The sequence below is a fragment of the Hippocampus guttulatus genome, chromosome 7 (assembly GCF_054856545.1).
Source record: "Hippocampus guttulatus isolate MCC_2025c chromosome 7, RoL_Hgut_1.0, whole genome shotgun sequence".
Classification (NCBI taxonomy): Eukaryota; Metazoa; Chordata; class Actinopteri; order Syngnathiformes; family Syngnathidae; genus Hippocampus; species Hippocampus guttulatus.
In genome coordinates this window covers 13,214,061-13,241,903 of record NC_141267.1, presented here as the reverse complement: position 1 = coordinate 13,241,903, position 27,843 = coordinate 13,214,061, and the positions used below count along the sequence as shown (strand labels likewise).

General features: G+C 42.2%; 2 protein-coding genes across 4 annotated transcripts; one reads left to right on the top strand and one right to left on the bottom strand.

The window, feature by feature from the left end:
• The first annotated feature begins 1,710 nt into the window (after positions 1–1,710).
• mydgf (myeloid-derived growth factor) lies at positions 1,711–9,845 on the top strand. Its single transcript, XM_086115670.1, has 6 exons — positions 1,711–1,944; positions 3,375–3,425; positions 3,516–3,577; positions 4,888–4,969; positions 7,100–7,175; positions 8,585–9,845. Exons 1-6 carry the CDS (start codon positions 1,783–1,785, stop codon positions 8,662–8,664), a joined length of 513 nt encoding a protein of 170 aa, XP_085971796.1. The 5' UTR covers positions 1,711–1,782; the 3' UTR covers positions 8,665–9,845.
• On the bottom strand, positions 6,791–26,854 carry LOC147202312 (uncharacterized). Of its 3 annotated transcripts, none has more exons than XR_015101384.1 (5): positions 25,254–26,853; positions 16,953–17,799; positions 15,404–15,475; positions 9,600–9,736; positions 6,791–6,918 (listed from the first exon to the last, which is right to left on the bottom strand). XR_015101384.1 is itself a non-coding variant. In XM_086115669.1 (3 exons), exons 1-2 carry the CDS (start codon positions 26,244–26,246, stop codon positions 16,972–16,974), a joined length of 1,821 nt encoding a protein of 606 aa, XP_085971795.1. In that variant the 5' UTR covers positions 26,247–26,854; the 3' UTR covers positions 9,603–9,736; positions 16,953–16,971. The 3 variants fall into 3 exon arrangements, 1 of the variants encoding a protein (XP_085971795.1); XR_015101385.1 differs by having other exon boundaries at positions 6,791–6,915; XM_086115669.1 differs by lacking the exons at positions 6,791–6,918; positions 15,404–15,475 and having other exon boundaries at positions 9,603–9,736; positions 25,254–26,854.
• Positions 26,855–27,843: the final 989 nt, after the last annotated feature.

Sequence of the window (27,843 nt, the reverse complement as noted above, 5' to 3'; positions counted from 1 at the left end):
ATCATAATACAGATTAATTTATTGCTTGTGCTTATTAAAAAATACATGAGGAGAAGACCTTAAAAAAATCATACATTAAATCGCAATTGCATTATAGATGGGGAAATAAATTGTAAAGCTGTATCAGCAACTGTGGCCCTGTTTAAAAACAAACAAACAAACAAACAAACAAAACAGCATTTTTAAAAAGTGTGAAAATAATCACAATCTTTTTGAAAAGTACCAAGTGTTAACTTTTAACTTATTTTCTTTTAGTTTATAAGTTCCACACTCTTGGTGGATGTCTGCTCATTGATGGCTCTTTTTTTTAATGCTGTTACTGTCATATTTTGATCCTGTGAATTGTGGTAGGACAGCGAGGAACCCAGTGAACATTTGAGGAGGACAAACAAGGGAAGGCGACTTACTGTACAGACACTTTTATTTTTAATGTTCCTGTTGTGTTCACAGCCTTCACAAATGGCTGTCAGACAATGTTGAGGTTTGTCGATTTGGGCCAGACATATGTTCATCTGTCACACGTTGCTGGGAGGATGTTTTATGGCTCCATAGACATGTGTGTAAACATACACACACATGCTGACATGTAGTAACAGTGACAAGACAGTGTCTATTTTTGCCTGCTGTTTTGCTTTACTGTGCAAAGATGGGGGTGCAGTATTAGTACAGCAAACATATTATATATAAGTTGCCATAAGTTATAGTCTTGTTTGTAGGCATATGTTATTCACAGACAGTGACCGAGGGGTCAGCACGTCTGCCTAACAGTTCTGAGGTTTCGGGTTCACAATTCGGCTGCGGCCTTCCTCTGTTGAGTTTGCACCTTCTCCTTGCGCTTGCGTGGGTTTTCTGCTGGCACTCAGGCTTCCCTTTCCATTCTGCAGACATGCATGTCAGGCTCATCGAAGACTGTCTGTATGCGTGAACGTGGGTTTGAATTGTTGTGTAAATGTGCCTGATGACTGCCAAGGTGCACAAACTGCCTTTCATCTGCTAAAACGACGCCCAGTGACAAACTTGGGCATCTTACAGTACATCTATGCCCCACTATACAGTATTCGCTTGATTCACACCAGTGGCTATCCGGTGCAATTGGCATGGGAAAGAGACATACCTGTCAACTCATACGGTTTAGCCATAGTTCATACGGATTTTGTGGTGAATCTTACGTATATGGCCGTATCGCACAAATCATACGGATTCTGAACATTTCCGGGTTTTTTTAAAAGCAGGAATACAACTCTGAACACAGTAATGCCACTAAGTAGAATGATGATTAGACATTAACCAGACATTGTTTTATGGAGATCTACAATAAATATCATTGAAAATTTCGTGGGGTTTTTTTCTGCCGTTATTTTGACATCTAAAATGCTTTGGTATGTTATAAGGATTTTTTGCTCTTTATAAGGATTTTTTTGGTAGTTTATACAGGCGCTCCAAAAAGTTGACAGGTATGAAGAGATGCTGAACAAAGTAGCATTTCAGAATGGAGGCAAAGGCTTGGTTCTTTTCATGATTTTAAAGCTTTTTATGTAGTTTTTTTAAATCATTCAAATATTGCAGGGTTGTTAACAAAACCTTTTTAATTGTGTCAAATGTTGGTAAAGGAGCTGAAAAAAGACACCCGCGGTTCATAGCAGCAATCAATGGGTGGCGACCATGAGCAGAAAAAAACAGTTTGACAGTAGCAAACGAGAAACAGTAGAAGAAGCCACGCATATCATGGACACACTCGTCTTTCCATCGCCACAGTTACTTTGACTACACACACATACAAGAATGGCAACCACAAAGAAGTTTCGTATTGCTCACCTGACAGCTTGTCTTCTGTTCGTGGTGCTTCTGTCTGAGTATCGGGCTCATGCTTCAGACGAACAAACGAAAACGGTGGAGTTTGACGTGAGACCGGGAGGGACGATGTACACCTTCACCGAGTCAATTGTATGTATTTTCATGTAAGAACGACTCAGTCACCTAGCGCGCATTTGCTTAAAACCATTTCCTGTAATGTTGCTTATTGTTCAAATGTCATTTTAAAACTATGTCAGTTTACCTGTGTTATCACTGTCACACGACACTAGCCACTGTCTGCTTTTCTTTGTTTACATGTCATTTAGCGGTTTCATTTGTGTGTGTGTGTGTGTGTGTGATTGTCTTGCTAAACGTAAGGGATAAGCGCTGCTTACCAAAAAGGCCGGACGTCCGTTATATCGATGTGCATAAACATTGGCTAGCTTTCTGCATGATGCTATAATGTATTTTCTGAGGCTAAAGCGCCCACCAAGCGCTTCAGTGGATGTTTTCTTCACTTTTAATTTGAACGCTTTAATGTCGGCATTAATTAGCCCAAGTGTCACAGTTTCCTCTGCAAGGGGGGCATCAAACTAAATTATGTCGCGTTTTGATTACGTCACATCAAATGACCGACGGACACGTTGCTGGCTGCTGCAAAGGCGCCATTCATAGTACAACGCACTTCCAAACCACGGAGATGTTAATATTGCATACGTGCAAAGTACATGCTATAATTTATTATATTTCACTTTGATTGTACATTTTTCAATGCATGTATAAAAGAGCAAACAAAATAACGTTATACTGTACTATATTTTTTCCCGAGTGCAAAGGGCTCTCTTGCATAAAAATTACCCTTCAAGGACGGAACAAAACTGCTGATCAAGAAACCGACATTAAGCGCAAGAATTCATTTTGTACAGTTTTTTTTGTACAGTATCTTTTCTTTCTAATCTAACATTAATTGCGAAAATAATTATTTCGTAATACACGTTAGTGCAAAAATAAAAATCTGTCCTATTATTCAATTAATAAATCAAAAGAATAATTGATTCTAAAATTTCTATAGTGACAGCCCTGATTATCAGGATTGTTGCACTGATAAATGCATTGCTTAAAATTGCTTTAGTTGTTGTAGAGCAACATGATTTCAAGTTGAACTGTAGTACAATTGATTTCGTTTTAATAATTCATTTTTATTGAGTAACAGTTTAAACGAGATGATAGATTTGCACATTTGCTGGATAAATACTTTAATGTGATACCAATGAATTTGCTGTCCGACATCAGTGCCGTGACAACTGATCACGCTTTGAGAGCAAATAAAAATAGAAGGGCCATATTGTGGTGTATTTGTTGTTTTTACAAAATTTGTTGTCTCCGGAGGGTCTGACCACCCATCAAGAGTGAAACGATCATGCCGCTATCTGAAAATGTATAAATGTATGAACTAGTGATCCCAATGAATTTGCAGCTTCAGCGGCACTTAGCAGTTATGAGCTGAACATGAATGGCGAGAAGACATAGTTGATGGAATATAGCCGAAGGTGTGTCAACATTCTGCTTTTTTTTTTCAGGGGGAGTATGAATGCTCATTCTCATTCAGTGCACAAGGAGGAACCAATGAGGTTAGTTTCACAAAACCTCCACCCCCATACACGCGCACAAGAAAATTGCAGCTCTTGTTAGTGCTGACCTCTGTCGTTCTCTGTTTCTAGAAATGGCTCATGAGTGTGGGCCTTGATGAAGACAACCGGCATTTTTCCTGCTCTGTGTGGAGGTGATACCAACACGCGTACGCATGCACACGACCCACCATATTAGTACAGTAACTGGAAAAGTTCGCACGAGTACCACACAGCGTTAGTCCTGTAGGTGGCAGTAATCCCATTTGTCCTCACATGCCCATGCAAACACACTGTTGAAAATGTACATCACTCCAATAGTTATTTTTCGCACATGCAAATGTTGTACAAGGTTCAGTCCCCTAAATGGTGGCAATTTCCCCCTAAAATATAAGACAGTGCAACTACATTTTTGACCAAATGTGTGACCAGTAAATTTGCTGTTTTTTTAAATTCTTGAATATTTTTGATGATCCTAAACACTGAAAACACATGCTACTTAAGAATTCTCATTTCATTTTTATTAAAAAAAGAAAACAAAATCTTATATCATTGAATAAGGTACACATAAGGTGTTATACAACCTAAGTTCTAGGAAATATTTACCTAATTACCACTTTGCAGTACATACACACAAATATGTCGCTAAATAAGAGGGTGGAACTCTCTCTCTCTCAGTATGTCTGAACAAATACACTATAATTAAAATGATTTAAATGCTTGAGCTGAAGAAAAACAACAAGAAAAATTATACCTCTCTGTACTGATGACATGACTTGAAGTATTTCCACGTTTTTGCACCTGCTAAAACATGCTGCTTGTCAGTTGAATACAATACTGTATATCTTCATTCATATAGCGCTTTTATAACACTTGCAGCTGTAATTTGGCATAGCAAGAATGATGGAAACTCCATTGTTTGTCATCCTAGGTTCGTCTGTCTGCAGCGTGTGCTTGCACATAACTTTGTGCAATTTCGTCCCGACTGCATAAAAATTTGCCACTGAAACACAAATTCGACCGCATGTCTTGTGATTACATGTCACTACATTGGATTTCTCAGCAGGGGAAATACACGTATAGCAACGTTGCTCACAATATTACGCGTCGGCGATGTGCGTGTTTTGTAGTTTTTAAAATTTGTATTTTATTTGCATTGTGCCAGGCGATCGCTGATAGTACAGAGCTTCTCATCGGTCAATACGGACAACGCCATCTTACCGGCATCTGATTGGCGCGGCCGGGCGACCATGTCATTTTTCTTTTGTTCTCAAAGAGTGTATTAACAACTCCATTTTGCTTCAATTGCTTCAGGGCATGATTCATCATCAAACAATTCCACACCGGCGACCAAATAACGATCAATTAATCGGCTACAATGTCCATCCCAAGTTACAGGAATGAATGTATGCAAATTAATTAATATGCATGACAACTAATGATTTTGTTTGTTTTGTCTGCAAAGGCCCACAGGGAAATCATACTTGTTTTTCACCTCGTTCAAAATGGAGATGAAGGGAGCCAAAGTTGAATATGCAAATGCATCCGTAAGTATGAACAAACCACTTTTCATCATGGTTGTCTTTTCATCTTCACAAACACGAATCCTCCGAATTATAGCACACTTTCCACACCCTCTCTTGAAATTAGCAAGAGCCCATAAAGTCAATGAAAGAATTTTGACTCGTCAGAAGCTATGACTGTTAGGTCCTGCTAAACTGTACATCCAACAAAACGACCAACAAAATTAGGGTGTAAGTACCTAACGGCTACCACAACAGATGCATTTTCTGATAGTGGCATGATCGTTTCACTCTTGATTTGTGGTCGGATCCTCCAGAGACAGAACAAAATTTGTAAAAACAACAAATATAACACAATATGGTCCTTCTACTTTTATTTGCTCTCAACGTGTGATCAGTTGGCACGGCACCGATGTCGGACAGCAAAAGTTGACACCAATTGAGCGCCATCGCAAAGGCACGAGCCCCGGCGACAGTTTCGACTTGCTATTACCTCGGATGTTCCCTGTATGCACCCACAACCTCACTGCCCCTGTCACTGTGCTGATCAAAGTGTTTCCCTGCACTCTCGAGGTGGTTTGGAAAGTAGAGTCGGCACAAATGTCACATAATCAAAGCAAAGCGGCAGAGAGAGCGAACTTTTCAAAACATTCCTTGGTGTAGTCCGTAAATAAGGATGCCTCCAGCTTGGCAGTACAAGGCTGAGGATGTCTGCGCCCTACACTTGCCTAAGTTTGCCTTTCATATAGCTGAGCTGACAATATCTTGAATAAAAAGTGACTTTTTGTTTGCCCACACCCGCCAATTTTGACATGCACACTGCTTCTTGCAAGCGCATGGAGTCACTGCCCACCTGCACAAATGTTATGAGATGCAATACAAAGATAGTCATGCTCAGTTTTCATTAACACTGCCAGTGAGACGTTTTGTGGAAAAGTGACTTTTCTCTTTACACATTTTGGTGTGCGGAATACCTGTCCAGTCATCAAGTGTATAACGACACAAATGCATGTTTTGTGAGCTGCCCATGAAATGGGGTACCCGGTAATAAAAATCATCCGGAGCTTATTCACCAATGACTTTATTATGACATGACAAATTTTCTTGCAATCAGTGCTCGGACTACACGTCCGCTGCATTGTTGTTGGATGGACAGGTTTGTGTTATTTGTTACGTGTGTAGGTTTTTTTTTTTTTAAGGTAAGAGGACTTTGCTGAGATTTTAGCAGTTCATTTTATCGTGCCTTTACACATTTTCTTTCCTGAGGACGCCAATGACACTGATTGGCGGACTATCCCAAATCGTTTTTGTGACATTTTTGTTTGGTGGTGTGCTGTGAGATTTTACTCATGCAAAATATGTACCTTGGTTCAGTAAGTCCTTTTGATTGTGCGGTTGAACGTTGGGGCCAGACTGTGGTTTTTATTTATTTATTTTTCATTTAAACACAGCGAGACATTTTCTGCTGTCTTTATTGTGGACCGTAAAATATGGGAAATGATATCCAGGTAATCAGGTAATCAGATTGTATTCCTAACCAGAGATGCACTATTTGTAAACCACACTATTTTTCGTACTCGTCATTAATTTTTGAGGTGTGATAAGATTAAGCTTCTAATGGGTTGTCGTCAACATTGCTGAGCCAAATGGAATGACGCACAATATCACCACAACTTTTTTTTTTTTTTTTAAACTTTCCCTTCAATTTATTGTTTCATTTTGCAATTTATTGTCCACCATTTGTCTCCATGGAAACTTATTTTATCTACTTTGGGCTTGTAGCCACCACACATCCCAAACAAAAACATGACATCAGACAGAGGAGAGAAGAGGGAGGCAAAAAAATAAAAGGTGGAAACTTTTATTTTGGTTTCATGTAGGACAGGTTGTGTTTGGACTGTCTTCCTGAGCGATTGTTGTGGCCACGCCTCCTTCCAACATTAAGGATGTTCTCTTGGCACTCCCTCCACCTGCTTCACACACACACACACACACACACACACAAATATGCAAAAAATAAATTACTAAATGAGGACACAAAAGCCCCATGCAGCATCCCCTTGATCTTGTTGTCAAGTCTTCAACCTCTTTTTCCTATTCTTTCCTTCATATTTGTGTGTGTGTGTGTGTGTGTGTGTGTGTGTGTATTTCCAGTCGCAAGTGGCAATGGCAGCAGGACAGCGTGATGTGGAGCTTAATTCAGAGGAATACACCATCGAAGAGTCTACAGGTGAGCTTTAATCATCTCCCAGTGCTTGTTGCGTCGAGGTCACCCCCATCTCTCATGTGAGCAGACTACATTAGAATTCACTTTAATCAACATTTTTGGCTTGTTTGCTGTCCAGAATGTCAATTAATTAAAACCAACAACCATCCGGACCCGAGAATGATCCAATTTTTGGTCTGTCTGAGGATGGCTGCACTACAGCAGATAATTAAATGCGTCGAATGCAGTCAATCTCAACTGGTGGGTCACGGACATAAATAAATTAGAGAGGGTCCTCGGTTTTCAGGGAGATGCCTTACATAAGGTTACTTAGTGCTGTAGTAGATTCTCCAAAAGGTAGCACTGTTGAGTCACTCTTAGACTCAGTTGTCATACTTGTAGCTTCTCCAGGGAAGGAAAGGTTTGACGTTTGTCATCTCTGACATTGAACGGTTATCCTTGTGTGTTTGCCAAAACGGAGAGCACGTAGCCATATTACAACTGTGGTCAATGAGTACGGTCTGCATCCGTGCATCACTCTGTAATTGGCACATACATATGGGAGTGTTTAACTTCCGACACCACGCGTGCATATCGATAAATTAGGATTTCAGTAGTTCAAAAAGTGAAATCGGTAGTGTACAATTACTAAACACACACACACACACACAATTTCAAATGATTAGCACTTAGACGAGTTTAACCCACTCAAAAAATTTGAATATTTTAAATTCTTGGACCTGGCCTTGTGAAAAGTGCTCTCAATGTGTTTCATAAATCTGTATACGTTTCACTTTTTGCATTGAACTACTAAAATAAATGAACAGGATTAAAATGGACACAAAACGCTGGATTTTGATTAATATTGCAGTTGTACAATATGAATTAGTCAGCAAAATCCACTCAATTTTATGCATCTCAGCAGGAAGAGGGAGGCAGCCATTTTGCCACTCGTTGTCGACTGAAAAATGACATCACTTAGGCACTGTAGTGCTATTTTCACTTGAGAGCAAATGGCAAAATGGCCAAACCGTGAGATGAATAAAAACAGGTGGATTTTGCTGCTTAATTGATTTTCCACAAACGCAACACGAATCAGAATGTCGTGTTTATACTGGCGGTGGCGTGTAGAACACATTACTGTGCAGAACATTTTGGACTTCACTTCCCCTTTAAAAAACACATCAGAAATATGTTTCAATAAATTGAAGAAAGTACAGAACATATAGCGTGTGCGTGTTAGCTTAGGAGGCGGGGTTTGGTGGGGTGGCATGAGAGGTCGGTGTACTAGAAAATGTGATATGACGTGTAAATGAGTATTTTTCACATTTAAATTAAAGAGCATATCCATAAAAAACATCTCAAGTTGAACACCAAAGGCCGCGTCGTGTTTGCCCTCATCAATAATCTCCTCTTCATTTGTGACCCCGCAGTGATCCACACTGAAGGCAAGTTCAAGGCTCAACTGTCCAAGGTGATGGCGGTCGGACGCACGAGACACGTCGAGCTGTGAGCGGCTGGCGCTCGGAAGCCGCGTCAGGCGTCCTTGACTTTAAGCTCAATCGTCAATGGTCTTGGGGTATTTGGAAGAATGGCTGAGTGACTGAGGAGGATCACCACAATACAAGTGGGCAAGCATTTGCCCCTCCCGGTGATAAATACCATCAACAAGATCCTTTTTAAGTTCACTGTATGATGTTTTTACTTTAAAGGACCATTCTTCTTGTCACTTATTATCTTTTTGCAGCATGTGTGGGGCTATTCCATTTGGAATCACTGATGTGCAATTCTAATCATCACAATCATCTAATCGGGGTTTGTTTGTTTTTTCATAATTGTCGTATGGGCCTCTCAGGACTTTACTGAAAAAGCCCCCAGTTGTACTATAATCCTCAGTATCATCACATCATATTCACAAACATTTTCTTCAATAGTACTTCCAACCCATTTCACAAATCACTACTTGTGTGATGTTTTATTTTATTTTGGGGCGAGGGGGGGGGGTAGGTGACGGGAAGGGTTGATTTTGGTCAGCGGGTATTTTTAGAACGGTAGCGACTTTTTCTGAAACGGGTGTCTTTTCAAAATTTCTTTAACGTGAACTTGAAACATTTAGAAAAACGACAATTTTGGTGCTGTTCCGAAGCAAGATGCTATCATTTACCCAAATCTGTTGGTTCCATCCCCCAGATGAAACGCTTCCATAATTCCCAATCCCTTTCCGATGAATAAAAAAATTCCACATATAAGCTGTAGAAAACAACTTCTTTTCCTCTCCTCTGTAATATTTCTGGGTGCTGTTTGTCCTGAAGCAAGACACCCGTCTTTTTCTTAAATCTGATGTTTCTATTCAACGGAGGCAACATTTCCCTAATTCCTGGTCCCTCTGTTCTCTGATGAATTCAAATAAAAGACGAACTACAGACCCCCCCGTTGTGATGTTCATACCTTGTTTGCTTTGCTGCATCACCTCTGGTGGCGGCCCATGTAGGTTGAGGAAACGGTTTTAGGAGGGATTTTAAAATTTTTTTTGCCAGGTGTTCCTCGGTGGTCCCAACAGGATGTAAACCATGTCTTAGTGATGGCTAGGAAAACACAAGTCAATAAGATGTCACTTCATTTTGCACAAAGATGCTTTTTTTTCCCCAACAACTTGATAACCCTGATTCAATAAATTCAAGCTGTCACTGAAAATTCTTGTGTTTTTGGAGTTGGTATTCCTCGCACGTTGATCGGTTGGTTGATTTGAGTTCTGACAAACAATCCAAACCCTTTAGTTTGTCCTTCCTGTGCAAAATGGATGGACACCTCGCCAAATTATTGCTGTGATGGGTGTTGTTGCACGTTCACATGCTCAAAAATATTTTTGTGAATTTTTGATGTTCACACTTTGTTGTTTGCTGTTTGAGTCCAAAGACGGGGGGGGGGGGGGGGGGGGAACGTCATCTTGATTTGTTTTGACAGTCGACAACTGTCTTGATATACTCGGCGAGTTCGTCTGCTTTGAAAAGTAAGCTTTTTGATCCATTTCTCAGTCAAGACGAGAAAAACGTTCCGAATTTTGATGCTGACTAGATTAGCGATTCCCAAATCGCTCTCTCGCAATGTAGCCTCATCCAGCGTTTCCCCAACCTCTGTTGAGCCCATGAAACATATTTTAAATCTCACGGCACGCCGTAAAAATAAAGTGGACACAAAGCTGAATCGTCATCTATTATGAAACAGCATTTGTTTGTTCTGCTTGTCACCCTGGCAGAGAGATGAACGAAGATACATTTTTTGTCGGAAATTCAATATTTATTGACCAAATTGCGTGATGGGTGAGCTCACCTGTGTGATCTCTCACCCAACACTGATGCATTGCACTGTATTCGTGTGGCGTGAGATTATCAGCCCTGCAGGAAATTATCCAATTTGACCTAATTGGTTGAAATATTGGATATGTGCTGCAAGCTGCCCCAAAAAATAAATAGATAAATAAATAAACAAGGAATCTTCTACTAGATGGCAGAAGGTACAATTAACTCATTCGGTACCAGCTAATTCTGGACCATGTGTGTAAAGACGCTTAAAAACGTCGTTGGGAGTGAATGAGTTAACCTGCTTCTGATCCAACAGAATAATAGCATCATGTTCAACTAAACAAGCCCAGATTTCACACTACGTAACCACATGCGTAAGCAAATTGAGATGAGTAGATCATTAGTTCAATGTTTCCACTTTTGTGTCTGTCTGTTGGTATGCTGAGATTTTTTCGGATGTAAAATACATGCCTCGGCTCAATAAAGGTTGCGAAACATGGCTCCAGTTCAACTTGGTGTGAATGACATTTTCGATATAAATAGTGTCTCAGCGTCAAATCTTTTATGCTTCTTATCATTCCCAAGATAAACCAATTTTTACACACAAATCATCTTCATTTCATCTCTGCCCTGATGCAACAGCGCGAGACAGTTGCCCAGCAAACACGACTCCGTTCAAATTAATGTTTCTAAATGTATTTGCTCCATTAGCATGTATCGTCCAGGGATACATGTTTTTTTTTCTCCATGAGATAAAGGGCTTTCATTGTTGCCTCTTCGTTTCACGCGGGAAAGGCTTTGCAGGGATGGACTAAATCCTGCAAGCACATATGGGAACGTATACGACGCTGATCATTGTGGTCTCATGCATATACATTATATAGAAGCGTCGGGAGGGATTAATCCATTTCATGTTAAGCCTAGAGATAGCAGTTCGTCTCGATTGCCCCTCCCTATCCCCCCGCCCCCCAAAGCTGTTAAAATCTATAAAAAAAAAGTCACATTGACCTGAAACACTTGACCAGTTGATGTTGACTACAGTCACGGCACCCACGAGGCATCCTCCCTGTAATAAAAGCATCAAAGCCTTCCTGATGCTCTGTATCTCGGTATCACTTCACTCGTGTCCTCTTTATGACACTCCAGGCAGCCTTTATGTTGACATCACCACTCTTTTGCACATCTAACGTTCCCGTCCACACCCGCCATCCATCCCCCTCCATGAACAGAATGTAAAAATATATTTTTTTTTTGTTCTAAATACACTCCACGTTGGCAAGAAGAGGGGCAGATTGTGATGGCGTGCTATAAAAGTCCACTCATGATGTTGCTGCTGGGCAGACACGACTTCGTTTGCCAGCTGGTCCGCCTCTCTGCTGCTCCCTCCAAAATATCTCGTCGGCCATCTGATAAAGGCTGTCATGAGATGTTGTTAAATACTTTCATGTTCCACTTTTGATGAGCTCAACTTGACTTTGGAGTTTCGAGTCAAAGGTCGATGTGGCAGATTGGCCGCACTAAAAATGCAAAAATAAAGATGTTCTCCGTTCTACTCATTTGCCTCAAACGGTGGAGCATCTCAAATAAAATGCCCCCAAAGTTGGACAATTTAGCGGTCAACTAAAATCTAGTCGAATGAAACCATGTGCGCGCGGGGGTAGTCGAAGACCAATTCCTGCTACAAAAATCTACATGTAATTGACGTCCTTAAAAATGTTAACTGCTTATACGTGCCACAAGACAGCAATTCCCTGACTAAATTAAGACCCTCCCACACTTTAATATAGTTGCATAGCGTCAACATGCTTCGAGATGGTGCCAAATTTTTTTTTTTAATGGGACCCGAGCACATAAACAGCAAATAGGTGAATTTTCCTGAATATGCGGAGGAACACTGAATTTGACTGTGCTTAAGACTTTGTATTTATTTTCCAAAACAAGGATGAAAATTGCATTTGAATGAATTCAACCGTATAAATACCTACAAAGTAATCCGAAAGTTCAACATGGCTTCTTCTGCCGCCTGCCAACATACATAATCATGATCATAGTGCCTATAAACTGCAACTAGGTGACAGTATTTCTCTTCCATGTCCCCTAATCTGTGCACGCTTCGAGGATTTCATTAATTTGGGCGTAAAATTAAAATGGTATCTTTGTAATTTATGACGTGTGTGTATCCTTATGTCATTTTATCCTTGTGATATTACTCGCATTGTATTCTTGTCCCGAAACTAAAGTTTAGCCCGATTGTTTGTGTGTTTGAATTCAATGTGATTCACAATTGAGAGATCCCAGGTTGGAATCTTAAACCTGTGCGGAGTTTGCATGTCCTCCCAATGCTTATGTGGGGTTACTCCCACAATCCAAAAAACATACGTTTGGCTCATTCAAGACTCTCAACTGTCCATAGTAGGACAAGTGTCCCAGAAAAATGGATGGATGGATTTGATTGTGTTATATAATCATTTTGAGCCAGCCATCCTGAGTCATTTTTTTCCATTCTGCTAAACCTTGAGTCTTTTTTTTTTTTGGATGAATAATATTTGAAAATTCCTAATTAAATTGAATAAAACCCCACAGCAGATGACAACCATTCATAATAGATCACTTTGATATACTTTGAATTCACCAAATGTTTTTTTTTTAGATTATACTGTTGTTTTATTTTCCAAACTATAAAGCCCTGCTCGTGTTTTGTCCTTGGCAAATCAACTTACCTTCTTCACCATGACCAAACAGGATTTTGGCTTAAGTGATGCTAAGATCACCAAGCAATTTAATCTTTTTTATTTTATTTTATTTTTTAAAGAACCTGCTCGAAATAAACTACATAAACACCTCGGGTGTGAGCAACGAGCAACCTTAATGAATAAAACATGGCTTTGCTGTGCTGGAGTCAATCAGGACTGCATTCCACAGACTCCTCTCACACACACGCACACACACACACACACACACACACACACACACACACACACACACACACACACACACACACACACACACACACACACACACACACACACACACACCTGCCCACTACTTCTCCCCCTACTTCTTCTATTTTGCATCTCCTGATAGTTAAAAGGGAACAGATGGAGACTGCGGCCTGGGTCAGTCAAACCATAGGCAGCAAAGGCAATAGGATTTTTCGAACACCAGGGGTCTTTGAAGGACTCAACCAATGGCCAGCTGCCCCCTGTCGAGAGTACGCTGACCCTGTCAGCTCAGAGCTGCTAGACGCTACTCTAGTCTTTTCTGGCCTGGATACCATTTGTCACTTCTCTGCTGCATGTACTTTTATGCACCGTTGAGCCAAAGTAGTCTGAGCTGCAATTAGTTCCCATTATATTCCAATGCCGAGTAGCGTTTTTGAAACTCCCAAGGTGGTCATGCGCTCAAGAGTTGTTGCTTGCCCCGGCCATTTGGGAGAATGTCGGACCGGCAGAATTAACGGACGCGCCCGCCTTTGGAAAGCAGTACAATGGTACCTCTACTTCCGAATGTCTCTTTATACGAAATTTTGAAGTTACGAAATATCTCAGTAGGAAAATATTTCCTCTTGTTACGAATGAAGGGCCATGAGGTGTTCCGATAGTTTTACGTAAATGTGAATCAACCAGAAAAAGTGTTCATCAGTCGGGTGATCGCTCATTATGCTGATGTTTGTTTGCCTTGGGCATTTTCGAACGATTGTTAAAAGCCGACAACAGCAAAAGTCCTCGGATCAGTTCTTTACAAAAGGCCAGGCAAAAATCACTTCTGAGAAAGAACATAAACTAAAGAGGGGGGAAAAAAACGATAAGGATGCGGTTAAAATTTAAATAACCATCATTTTTATTCTTTACTTTTATCTTTGTTTTTTTGCATTATGCATGACTCTCCTTTATTCTGCAATAATCTAATTGTAACATGTATTTGTTACATATTTTGATGCATTTGTATGCATTAGAAAACATATATGTCTGAATCTTGGGTGTTTGGGGTGGAACGAATTAGGGCATTTACATGGAAAACGCGTCTTTACTTTCACAATTTTCTAGTTAAGAAATTTCTTCCAGAACCAATTAATTTCGTAAGTAGAGGTACCACTGTATTTAAAAAGTAGTGCAAACTGGTACCGTTGCTAATGGATGGCTGCCATTTTTGTGGCGGGGAGGAGGCATAGCCAAAACGAGAGATGACAGGAGATAGCCGTTGTCCACATGTGTACATGTAAACATTTGTTGAAGTGCCAAAAAATATATATACAGTATATATATTGTGACATATCGTCTATTCAGCAATGCATTTTTGGAGCTTCTGAATAATCCAAGTGCCGACCGACTTGGAGACAGTTACAAGAATGAGTCATTTCAACTCTACATTTCTTTTTGTCTGTGTCATTTCGGCATACCTTGTGCCCAGATCAGTTTTCAAGGTGTGCTGTCAGCGTTACGCAGGATGGACACATACATCTAATTCCCACGCAATCAGGATGAGTTAAATCAAACAAAACATGCCTTTTATGCATTTGCTGGCCTGCCCCAAAATCATCAAATTAACAGATTTATTTTGTGTAATTCGCATTATTTGCTTTTTCCCCTGACACTTCCAATTCCAGCACATTAAACTTTTTGCACACACGGTGCTCTCTAAAATTCTGAAAATCATCAGCTTTTACACCCTGTGCCACAATCATAGTACATCAAGCGTCAAACAACTAGCGCCCCCCAAAAAAAATAAAAATAAAATAGCCGTCAATCTGCTGGAGTGAACATACAATTTGGCGGCCACAATTTGGGATCATCAAGCCCAAAAAGTGCAATCTGTGGGTACAAAGCGAGCATCTGCACAGGGGCTCTTGTTACCAGAACATTAACCCGGACAGATGTTATAATGGGCTGTGTGTGTGTTGAGTCTAAGTACCAGGGAGATTTGTAGACAAGCTGTTCTTTCCTTACTCACCCCAAGTCTATGTTCTGTCACCTTGGAAACCTGGTCTGTCTCATCTCATTGTGGCCCGGCCTTGAAACTCTCCTGTTGGGTAGAAATGATCTCGAAATGATCATTCATGCCTTCGTCTCCTCAGGTCTTGACTATTGCAATTTTCTCTTCACCTCTCTCAAAAAAATCATCATTCGACCACCTCAAATTATTGTTTTAGTACCCGAACATCTATTGTATGCTATTTGTCATTAGCATAAACTATGGCAGTGAACCCTCACGAAAAATGCGGTTCACCTTTCACGGCTTTGCTATTTCACAGATTTTTTTTCTTTGTGCAGGTTTTTTTTTAAACTTTTTTTTTTTTAAACAGTGCATTGGGTTCTGCATCCCGATTGGCTAAGGGACTGTAGACCAATGTCAACAGTCTCCATCCCTTGTCTCTGCCAAATTTACTTGTGCAACAAAAACAGGTTTTGATCTTTGGTTTCATTCTATTGTACAGTATAATACTTGTAAAAAAATGTAACTGTTGTGATTTTAAGTTTATGGTAATATTAAAACAACGTACCTTTCTGCATGATGGTAAAAATGACAATGTATCTTATTTGTGAAAGAGTTCTCATTTATTTAAATTATTGTGCCCCCTGCTGTTATATTTGAGGATTGCATTGAGTAGCAGGAAACGGTTACTGTTGACGAGTAATTATGACAGTCTGATGAAAGTGTCGAAAACGTGAGGTGCATACAATTCGATTTCCGCCAATTACTCCTAAATTCCTCTTTAGAAGGCAAAGCGAAATCCGGCCATCACTAATGTGTTTTATGTTGTTGAGATGCATGTTGTACATTTTGTAATTGTATACTGTATTTGTGTCCTGGTTTAGAGGACTTTCGGAAACAATGTTATTGTTTGGTTGAACATAACAAAAGTGAAAAATAATTTGTGTGAGCACAATTTATCATGGCATATATTAAAATAGTGACCATCGTTCATTCCTTTTCAAGCGTGGCAGAAAAGGAAAAAAAAAGTGAAACGATTAAGTTGAGCAAAAGTGACAAAAAGTGTTGCAAAAACGGTTTAATAACTTGCCAGGGAAGTTTTTAGACAGTGTAAAATTGTAGAGTATTTTTTTTTATATTACAGTAAAATTGTCACGGGGCAAAGGATGTTTGAACACAACCGGTGAAGCAACACAAGTAGGCAGATATAAAAAGGTAAGTATCATTTATCGTCTGTGAAATACGACTCATATCTCTAATATTGTAGCTTACTTAGTCGGTTGTGAAACTCTTCTTCTGTGTGTGTGTGTCTACATTATGTCTGTATTAAACTTTGGTGGACAAAGCACACACAACAGAAGGAGCACAATGTGGGGGAGCTGGAACAGATTAATGGAATTTCATTTCATTGGGGTAATTGATTTGAGATATGAGTATTTGAGATTTCTCACAAATCCAGCTACCATTGTATAGTGGGTAAGGGAGTGATTACCAACACAGCCTCGGTGAAGCACTTTCCAAATCCTCTCTGTGAAAAGTGCTACATAAATAAAATGAACTTACTTACTGTTGGAAGGGCCGCAGTCTCACACCGTGGTTGAGAGCAGTCTTCTTTTCTCAGGGTACGGAGGAGCTTTGCGGGGATCCTGCATTGTTTTTGCGCAGTCTGAGAGTCTGTTGTGAGGGTAAGGCGGAGGCTTGCGGCCCCTGCGGCCTTGCCCAGATGGCGGTTTGACGGCCCCCACCAGAGGCGGCCCCGCCGATGACGCTCGCCTCTCTCTATCCGCATGGACCGGCGTCTCCGGGTCTGTGGGTGGGCAGCTGGCAGATGGGTGTCGAGATGTCGCGGACGGACAGAAGCGCACGGTCGCCGGGTGGTCGCTTCGCGGCGGCTCGATGATGACAGATGGGCCGAGCACGGCGGTCGGATGACATTTTGGGGACACGGGGGAGATGGGGCTGATCATGACGGAGGATGAGGCTCCTGGGGATGATGGAGGAGACTTGGGAAGGTTGACTGTCAGCGGGGAGAGTCCGGGGGTGGGCGGCCGGACGGGGAGGCTTCTTTGAGGGGACGACGTGGGGGGCGGCTGAGTTGAAGAATCGGGATTGTTGACCAACGTTAGTAGCCCTCCACGTCGGGGAGAACTTCCGAACCGAATAGTTCTGGTCAACTCTGTGCTCAGTTGGCATGGCAAGTCAAGTGGAGGCGATTCCCTCCGACTGGGATGGTCTCTCCTCAGAGTGAAAGTGGCCCCTTTGTGTTCTATTGACACCGAGGGCCTCGGATGGGCGCTGATCACCGTCACTTCATTGGAGCCAGAAGAGGAGCAGCTCTCGCCTCCTGCTGACTGGTGCTGCTCTTCTTCATCCAGGTCGATGCAGGAGGTCAGATAGTCGATCTGATGAACTACCTGGACAACACCACACAGTGTTAAATAGCGCCTTGTCTACGTCATACGGTGCCCAAAGTGCTTTACAAAGCCTGACGTTCATCCAGCCATTCATTCTCTGCTGGTTCAAAAGTAACTTCATTTGGGTGAAATCGCACAACCAGCGCCGGGACCAAAATGGACTGCACTGGGTTGATGTTTTGAACCAACACACTGGGTCAAGATTTTGGTCCAACAAGGAGTAAAAACAATCCATACTGATGAGTTAAAGCTACCAAAAAATGAGTTATCGCGTTAATGAGTATATAATATTCATTTTATTACTGACATTTTCTAACACGAAAAAACAACTTTCCCCTGTCAAGGGTCACCATAGCAAGTGACTTGGGATAAGTTTGGTGCAGATCGTCCTACCGACCGGTTACATGGTTTTGAGCTTGCTGGCTAACTGGGGAAACCTCTGTCTGGGGCTAACCTCCTTCAGTTGTTGCCGTGCGGGATGGAGTGAGCGAGGACGGAGGTGGACACGCACCGATGGACTGCCGAGGTGGGCTTCATAGACCGTTAACTGGCTAACTGGCCGCCATATTAGCTCAAAGTTAGCGTGCACACTCCCCACATACCGATGTACTCAGCGTCGTGAGCGTCCTATTACATTCTAGTCTGACCGTAACAATATGTTGTTCTGATCCAAGTCCAAAAATTAGGATTCAATAATGGTTTTTCCATACCGGCTCGAATTCTGTTTCATATCGCCACTGATTTGTGCAAGCCTGAGATATTAATCTTTTCGTTAAAATTTCAGGACAAACGTAAAGTGCGCTAGATCCTTTTCCGGGTGAACTTTATTTGACTTTCTCCAAACCTTTAAATGTACATTTTTGAACCATTTGATGTTTCATTACATTCTCTAACAAGGAGCCGAACATCCAAATTTCGGAACCGTACATGTTCTTCATCTAACACGTAATTATCAGCTAAGCACAGCTCATCCCTGCTATTAAGTAGATAATGTGCTTTTGGATGATCAGACCATGGTTTCATCGGATAAGAATGTTAAGTGCAAGGTTTTAATGATTAGGTTTCAATCAGAAACGCAACCTGTGGGGTGAAAAATATCCCCCAAAGCCCAAAATGTGCGGCTGTTATTTGGTACACTTGAAACACCGACTATTGCTTATTTAGAGACAATTACATTGATGAGAAGCAGCAAATATTTTCTTGTCATCAGATTCCATACTGGACGTTCCTGTTTCATCATATAAGTTAAACAAATGCATGATGGTAAATGGGTTAATAAATGAATGCATTTCTATTTCCTAATTGATTATATCACTTTCTTTGAGTCATATGTCCAGCTCCACGCAACAGTGTTTTGTTGGTGGAGCGCAGAAAAGTTGTGTTAAAGTCGGTATACGCAACATTAATGTGTTTACCAAACTTAATGTACAAGGGTTGACATCAAAATGTTTTTTTTCCCTCCAGTCGCGACACTTGAAATGTCAACACAAAAAGGCGAATCCATAAACAGATAAAGCCACAGAACATTAAATTGTAGGAAGTTTGATGTTTTTTTTTTACATTTATTAAGGAGAACATTAATGCACATGATGAAAATTGATGATGCTGTTTTTCTTCCAGGTACAGAATTTATGCTTGAAGGTTTATCGGTACAATTAACATTGCATTTTTAAAAAAATCTCTTGTTGAAGAAAGCACAAGAGACTTTGTCATGTGAAGTTAATTTGTTGAGATTCTAATCAAATTCTGATTCCAGTCAGTTTCTCCAGGACAGACAGGCAATACCTTTACGCACTAAGTCAATGATTCCCAACTCCTCTGCATCACAAACGCTCCAATTTAACTTCAGTGGTCTGAAGATAATCATTTATTTACATCAAATAGGACGTGTTTGTTCGTCTATTTATTCCGGTGTCGTATAGAGTGGTACATCTACTTAGGAAATTATTTGGTTCTGGAAGAAATTTCTGAACTAGAAAATGTTGTAAATAGAGACGCATTTTCCATTTAAATGCCCTACTCCGTTCCTAGCCCCCCCCACCACCCCCCCAAAAAAATTCGGATATAAATGTTTTCTAAAGCATAAGGACGTTTGTTTTTGTCGGCGTTTGACAACCCTTCGAAAATGTCCAAAGCAAACATCACCATAATGAGCGATCACGCGACTGGTGAACACTTTTCTGGGTGATTCACATTTACGTAAAACTATCGGAACACCTCATGGCCCAAGGGGTGAATGACGAGGACACTGCATCGACACATTTCTACCTATTTATCTATCTACACACATAAACAGATTTGGTTGAAGTCCCTCTTAGCCAATGGGATGCCAGGATGATGTTCGGTAATAGGCAATGGCAGAGCAGCTATAAGTACGTTGCGTTCAGGAAGCTCGGAGCTGCGAGCAGCACACCACACTTTATTTTTACCTTTCGTATCTTGACATTTCTTTCGTAACAAGGGACAATATTTTCCTGTTGAGACGTTTCGTAACTTGAAAATGTACTCATTCAATCCCAAAGACGTTTTTAAACGTCTTTTCAGACTTGGTCCAGAATTGGCTGGTACTGAATGGGTTAAGAAACGTTCGGAAGTAGAGGTACCACTGTATTGACAGACAAAACTGAATGCTCTTCCACCTGCTGGCAGAAGGTGGAATTAACCTGCACGCGCACCTGTTGCCATTCATACAACAGAGTCGGTCATGGCTAACTCAATTCGGGATTAAATTGAGCCGAGAGCATCGATATTTCAGGATAGATATTTTTGTGACATTTTTGCTTGGTGGTGTTTACGTGAGAGCCTTCGGATGTAAAATATGTGCTTTGTCTCAATAAAGGTTGGTAAGCACTGACGTAAAATCCAGGAACCGACGATGAGTAAGATAATGATCGCAAACGGGACGGTGGATATTTATATAATAAGGCAGTCCTGGAGCTGGTGTTTTTGTTTGACACACATACACTCACACGGAATAAAATAATGACAGTTGCGAGGATTGGAGAAAATTACTCTGGGGAAAATGTTTGACCTTTCCCTCCACCTGTGCGCAGATAAATCCTCAGCTAGAACAGAATTATTATTGTTGTTGTTGTTGGGGTTTTTTTTTGTATGTTGTAAAAAAAATATCCTTGCTGATGTCAGAGGATGACCTGTTTTTTCCCCTCCTATCATCTAGCTTTGTGGCGGAGGCTTTTGGTTTTACTTTGAAGTGTAGAGTGAGTGTTTGTGTGTGTGTGTGTGGCGTTGGACTCGCAGCTTGTTATAATGTCAGGAATCACCAGAGATAAAAGAGCGCAGGACCCTGATTTACTGCTGCTGCTGCTCCCAAGTGTGTTGATTATAAACAATCACGGTTCTTCAAGTGGTGCCGATTAATGCTGAGAGACGTTCATATCGTCAAAGAGCGTCAAAGCAGATGCTAACTATTTGGGCCTCAGTTTGCACGAGTGACGACAAATGAGTGGTCTCAATGATACCAACATGGTCAATATTGCAGCAAGTATGTTCGTTACGTAGAATCAGCTTACAGGTAAATGACACATTATGGGAAATTGACTGCCCTCATGTCGCTCGCCGAAGAATCAGAACCACGATACCAAGTCTGGATGAATGACTTTGGAAAAAATTGGTGAATTTTTTTCCCCCTCAATATTGTGATTTATTATGCGATTATTTTTTTTAAGGTCATCTTGCCATGTATTTATTAGCAAACACAAGCAATAAATGCATCTGTGTGGCAATAAACACGATAGGATTTATTATAAATTAAGAAATGATTTCTTTTACTTATATTTTATTTTTCATTTGCCAAAGAAACTATGAATAAATATGAAAGGCGGTTTATCCACTTCAAGTAGTGTTGTTAATTTACGAAACACTTTGAATTGCAGTTGCTTAAGCGTTCACGACGACAAATTCCCCAAATTCTATCGAATTGTGGCCTAAATAATAATAATCAACTTAGTGATTTATGTGACGCCACACCTGTTTGGCAGATTGCAGGAATAATGCAAACAAATCAGCAGCTATGCACACACACACACACACAAAAGGAAAAATCCATTTACATTTTTTGCAAGGTACAGAATTATCATTTCCATTAACTCTTGTCAGTCGACATGACTGTTATGCTGATGAGAAGACAGTAATCCGTTAAATGGCGTAGCAAAACATTGTCTTTCAACTTTTGCTCTACCGTTGGTAGCGGCTGTCAAATGGGTTTAACTTAAAAGAGCTGCAGGATCATTAGAATTCCACCAGTAATTGGTTCCTAAATCAAACCCAGGGACCGGGCTCATGCAACAGAATGATAGATCAGGCCCTTTGAAAAACAGAAATGCGACAAAAAGTCTTCTGTGCTTTGTCTGTCTTTGATGTGTTGACTCCTTTGTGAAAATTGGGGATTTATTTATTTTTTTGTCACAGAAGCGTCAGCTTGGTTGCCAACCTCCTGTCGAGGCGATATGTTCTTTCATCAGTGATATATCAACACAAGCACACGCTAACCGTTCCCCCCTGACCCCGGATGATGAGGTTAATGCCCGAGCTTGCGGATGAAGTGCGGATAATGTGCAACGTGAGGGCCACGGCAATAAATGGATGGGGAAAAGCGGTCCAGCTGAGCCTCGAACGGCATCTGCCCAGGAGAAAGAAAAGTTTAGAGGGAAGGGACGGCGAAGGAGGAGGAAGAACACAGAGAAGCAGGTGGATGCTTCGCCTAATGTCACAGCGCATCATCTCGGGAAGAAGCCCGTGAACGCATGCGGTAAATGAGGCGTGACTCTCGTCTCATTCACTCCCATAAAGGAAAAAAAACCAAAACAACTATGCATGACTTGAGAGCAAACACCGCACATATCGGAGATGAGAGATGGGAGCGGGAGCAAGAGCGCAGTTGCGGGAATAATTTGCAGACTGTGTTGGATGCACCCAGCCCAAATGCTGACTCTCTAATGCATATTTAATTCTGCTGAAGGCATTCGGTTTGCCAATGCAAAGTCATATTAATGTCTAAAGACGTACATGTACTGAAAAAAAAAATATTTGGTTCTGTTGGATTTACTTAGTGCGGTTACGCATGATTAAAATGTGTTAAACTAATGTATATCATTTGAATATGTAATAGTAGACATGTTTTTCAGTGCAGCGGTTTTGTATGGGCATAATGGTAAATAAATATAATTTTTTTAAAAAGTACAAATACATTTGTACTTTTAAGGGTCCGCTGGCTTGTCATTGGGGCAGCACATTCTGCACAAAGGCATTTTTTAAGTTGTAGTAAGACCGCTCACCAGTAGATGGCAGACATCAACATCGAGATGGCTCGAGTTAATGGAAACCCTTTCAAAATGGAGAAAGAGATCCAATGGAACTGCTTCACACACAAGTCACAGTTACATAAACAACATGCAATGCCAATTTAACATGACAGTTAATTAAAAAGACACACATTCAACATGACAGGTAGCATAACCGCATTCAAACGATAATGATGAACTACTTTATGGAAGAGAAAGTTCAGCATTGCAGGCCGCAATAGAGCACCCTTTTTTTCTATGAGTGGTGCCTTGACTTACGACTTTAACTTGTTCGTTCTGTGAACAAACTTGTAACTCAATTGATTTGAGCAGTGGCGCCCTGCAATACGAGTGACCCGACTTAGGAGTTTCTCAAGACAGTAATTGTCATTTAGCCGCTTTTTTTCACTTTACTTACAGCCCATTAGCTTCATGCTAACGCATAATAGCAAATGACATAGGGAGGCTAATGAATAGCATTAGCCTGGTTGACTTGTATCACTTCAAACGAGTGATATTTCAACATGAATGGGGCAGCAATACATATAGACTGACATTATAAAATACTCGCATATATTCTTTATCCTCTGAGAAAAAATGATTACTATTACTGCAGCTCACCGAGCCACAGTACCGTATTTTCACGACTATAAGGCGCCATTAAAAGTCTAAAATTTTCTCCAAAATGGACAGGACGCCTTATGATGCGGAGCGTCTTGTCTATGCGCTGAGTTCCAAAACCTGACTGACAGCCGACACGCTGTTTATATAGAGAAAAGGCGGAAGTGACTGTGGACAGGCATGCGGCAAAGAAGTCGGCCAATCAGTGAAGGGTGGGCGTGTATATATATACACATGGAGAGCGAGAGAGAGAGAAAAGGCAGATGTGAGTGAGGACAGGCATGCGGGGAAGATGTCCGCCAATGAGTGAAGGGTGGGCGTGTAAGTGGACACTAAAGGTACGCCCCAAGCAGGTACCAACACCTGTATAGAGTGTGGCTATGTGCATTGTTGCAAAACAACTTCGGTTTTGGTTTCTAAGAACCCCCGAAAATAAATTCTACAAAGAGACACGCCTACGAAGCTCAGTTCAAACTTCAAGCCATCGGTTATGCTTTTGGCATGCGTGCCCATCTCACAGCAGCGGTGAAAAACCAAGTCAAGCAAATGAACTCTGAGCTTGCCGTTATTCCCGGAGGCTTGACTAAAGAACTCCAACCGCTGGACATCGGCATCAACCGGGCGTTCAATGTAAAGTTGCGAACGGCATGGGAACAATGAATGATCGATGGCAAACACAACTTTACAAAGAGTGAGAGGCAGCGCCGGGCGAGTCACGCCACAATTTGCGAATGGATTGTGGCTGCTTGGACGAACGTGTCTGCTTGCACTGTTGTTCAAATTTTTGGCAAAGCCGGCATCATTTCTGTGGAGCCACATGGCAATGAGAGTGACTGACAACGAGAGGGAACACGGCGTTTTTGATGGATTACCGGTACTTGCACAATTGTTCAATTCTGATACAGGGGATGAGGACTTTGATGGATTTCTGGGTGATGATTGATCGAAAAACGTGAGTACATTGTACGATGGCTAAATAAAATACAACGGAACTCAGTTTTCCGTTGCCTTTTTAAAAACGTGTTTTTAGCTTGCATCTGTATGTCTTGGCATGCTACCGTATGCTACAAGCTAACGTGTTTTTAGCGTGCGCGCATGCATGCCGTATGTTTAAGCTGGCGTATGTTTTACCACTTTAAAATTGCGCCCAATAATACAGTGCGTTTTGTCTATGTGTAAAATACAGAAATAGCACCCATTAATGAGACTGCGCCCAACCATACGGTGCGTCGAATGGTCGTGAAAATACGGTAGTTATGTTTGTGTGCCTGACTGTATTATCCCGACCCCCCCAGTGTCTAAGTCATGCACACCAGAAGGAACTGCAATGGATTAATGATGATGCATAAACTATTTAATTCTTTATATTCTATTTCATAAAGTGACATTGTTGTACATTTGTGGCATGCGGGAGGAAGGAGTACCTGGAGAAAAGCCACAGCAGCATGAGGAGAACATGCAAACTCCACACAGGAATTACCCGCGAGTCAACCCCCGAACCAGTTCCGCAGAATCGATTGAAAATATCTTTACCTCTTTCATTTCCTGTTGAACATCCCTCAGTGCAGTCAGAACCTGCTCCAGGTTATCCACCACCCGCTTGAGCTGGTTCCGAACCATTTTTCGATTGCAGTCCGTCCCCGTCCTCTGTGAGTCCTCCAGACTCTTTGGTTTGTGCCGGAGCCACCTGGCCTGGCTCGCGCCCAACGCTGGAATGCGCTTGCCGTGTTTCCCTGGACCTCGCAGAGTGGTGGTAAAGCCCAGACCTCTGTGAGGAACCTCGGTGGAAAAGATGACTCCATTGAGCGGGGCGCCGGAGCCCTCCGCAGGTGGTTCTCTGAGCACGCTCAGGTCTCTTTGGCTCTGACAGTTCCTGCTGATGTAGCTGAAACTAGGTCTGAAGCCACGCTGTCCATCTTTCGATGATCCCTGAGGGTTTGAGCTGAGCCAGACAGATGACTGCAGGTCTCTCTGATGAATAACATGGCCGGTGTAGTCCCAAACATCTTCCCTGCTTTCCTCCATGCAGACGCCAACCTTAGAGTCTGAACCGTCAGTTAGAAGAGCGGAAGTAGGAACCGAGGGACTTCCCACAAGAGGCCCGAATTTTGTGACCGGGGAGCCAGGCGTGGGAGCGCCACCGAGGCTCTTGTGGCTAATGGAATCGAGTTCCACCTCTGAAGACTGCTTGGACTTGGCTGGACTGCCTTCCTTCTGTTTTCCTAAGATGTGGTGGCCCCTCAGCACCACGGGCAGCATCCTGGCCATTCCCACGCCGTTGCAACGCAGCTCGCTCTTCTTCGTCTTGTTCTTCCCTGGGATAGAGAAAATCCCAATCCCTTTGGTTCTCTCCAGAGGGGCCAGATTGTCGTGGAGCTCGGGATTGGATTTGTAGGGCCCGTTGAGCCCCAGGTCAGCGCTTTGCTGGGACTTGAGGCTGTTGCGTAGCCACGGGATGAAGTGAGGGGCATGAGGCTTGAAGGCTCTGTGCTCCTTGGCCACCGGAGCTCTGCTGTCAGAGAACATGCTGACGGTTGATGTCCACGAGAAGCACGGGGGGGACGGACTCCTGAGATAGCGAGAGCTTCCTTCTCTTTTGCCATAAATCTCCTCCCACTTTTGACATCAACTTCGGCAGTATCTCCGCGATCCGTCTTCGCTTCCCACTCTTGCCGTTTTCTCTCCAACTTTTATCCGATTTGCTCCCACTTGCAGCTCATTCTCAAACCACCCGAGCCTCGTTTCCCGTTTCTGATGTTATCACCCTGGCTCCTTTTTTCTACCTTTTACCACCCCGCTCCTGTCCCTGGAGCCCCTCAACCTCTCTTTTGGACCTGCGTCTCCTCTTGCAGCCCTCCAGCGTCTCACTGGCTCTCAACAGCAGAGGCTTCTCGTCTCTACAGCTCATCTCCACAGCGCTCTCTCTCTCTCTCGCCCCCCCCCCCCCCTTTGCTCTGCAGCGCACTGCACTGCCTCCAATTCCCACTCTTTCTTCCTCCCACTCCCTCTCACGATTCTAACTCGCTGCCCTCATCTCTCCCTGTTTCTCTGTCTCTCCACTGTCAGTCCTTGATCGTCTCCTGTCATTCTAACTGTCCCGTTCGTCTCCCTTTTTTCCTGCGCTTTTCGTCATCCCCGCCACTCCGGGCTCCATCCCTCCCTCCCGCTCCGGCTGAACTCCAATCAAGATGCCAGTGTTATTAATCCCCGGTTAGCCAGTATGTGTGCCGACGTGATTCCCCCTGCCCGCGCCCTCATCTGATTACTCCTTACCCCCGGCTCAGCCCTCCACAATTAAATGCTGCTTTGGCTATCTGAGGGGGTTTTAGGGAAGGGATGCAGGAGGTGGAAAGGGGGCAAATAATTGCAACCTACAAGATCAGGAATTTGTCAGAAACGCTAAGCCGCCCAACGGCAAAGACCAGTAAAAAGTGTCATGTTTTACTGTACACCCCACTAGTTTTTTGCAACTTGCATTTGTTCCAATTATGCAAAGACAACTGCTATTTTCGGCTTTCCTCGTCGCTCGAGTTGTAATTCTTGGCAGCGTGAATGAGATTTCTTGTCTCTGACAAGCCTGGAGATGCCTCCCAGGTAGCCTCCTCGCTATTCATGCGGCTGCTCGGGTCCTTCCCTCTCCCATGAAAAGACAGACAACAGCACATGCCTGACAGTTTTGCTGTCTCTCAGCAACAAGCAATTCAAAGCGCCTTTCATTCTGCGAGTCAGCTCTCCAACGTGTCCCTCTGCCAATGCCCTGTTGATATGCCTACATCCTGTGACATGTACAAGATACGTGAAGGGGAGGAGGATTGAGACTCGGGAGGGGTACTATATAATCTGCCAGCTAAGAAGATTCCCGCCTACATGTCGACAGACTGCTGTCCGCCAATAATGACCGCTAGTCTGGATAAAAAACAAAAAAAACAATAAAGAGTAATAGAGCGGCTTCTCTTAATCCGGTGGAGCTTTCTTGCTCCGCATGGCATACTGGCGCATGCAGAGTGTGCACCAAGTCTGCCTCTGTGTAATTATGAAGATGCTCTACAGTGAATGAAAAAGCCAACGATGAATACATGTCCTATATGCTCTGCTTTTGCACAGCGACAGCTTCAAGTACACA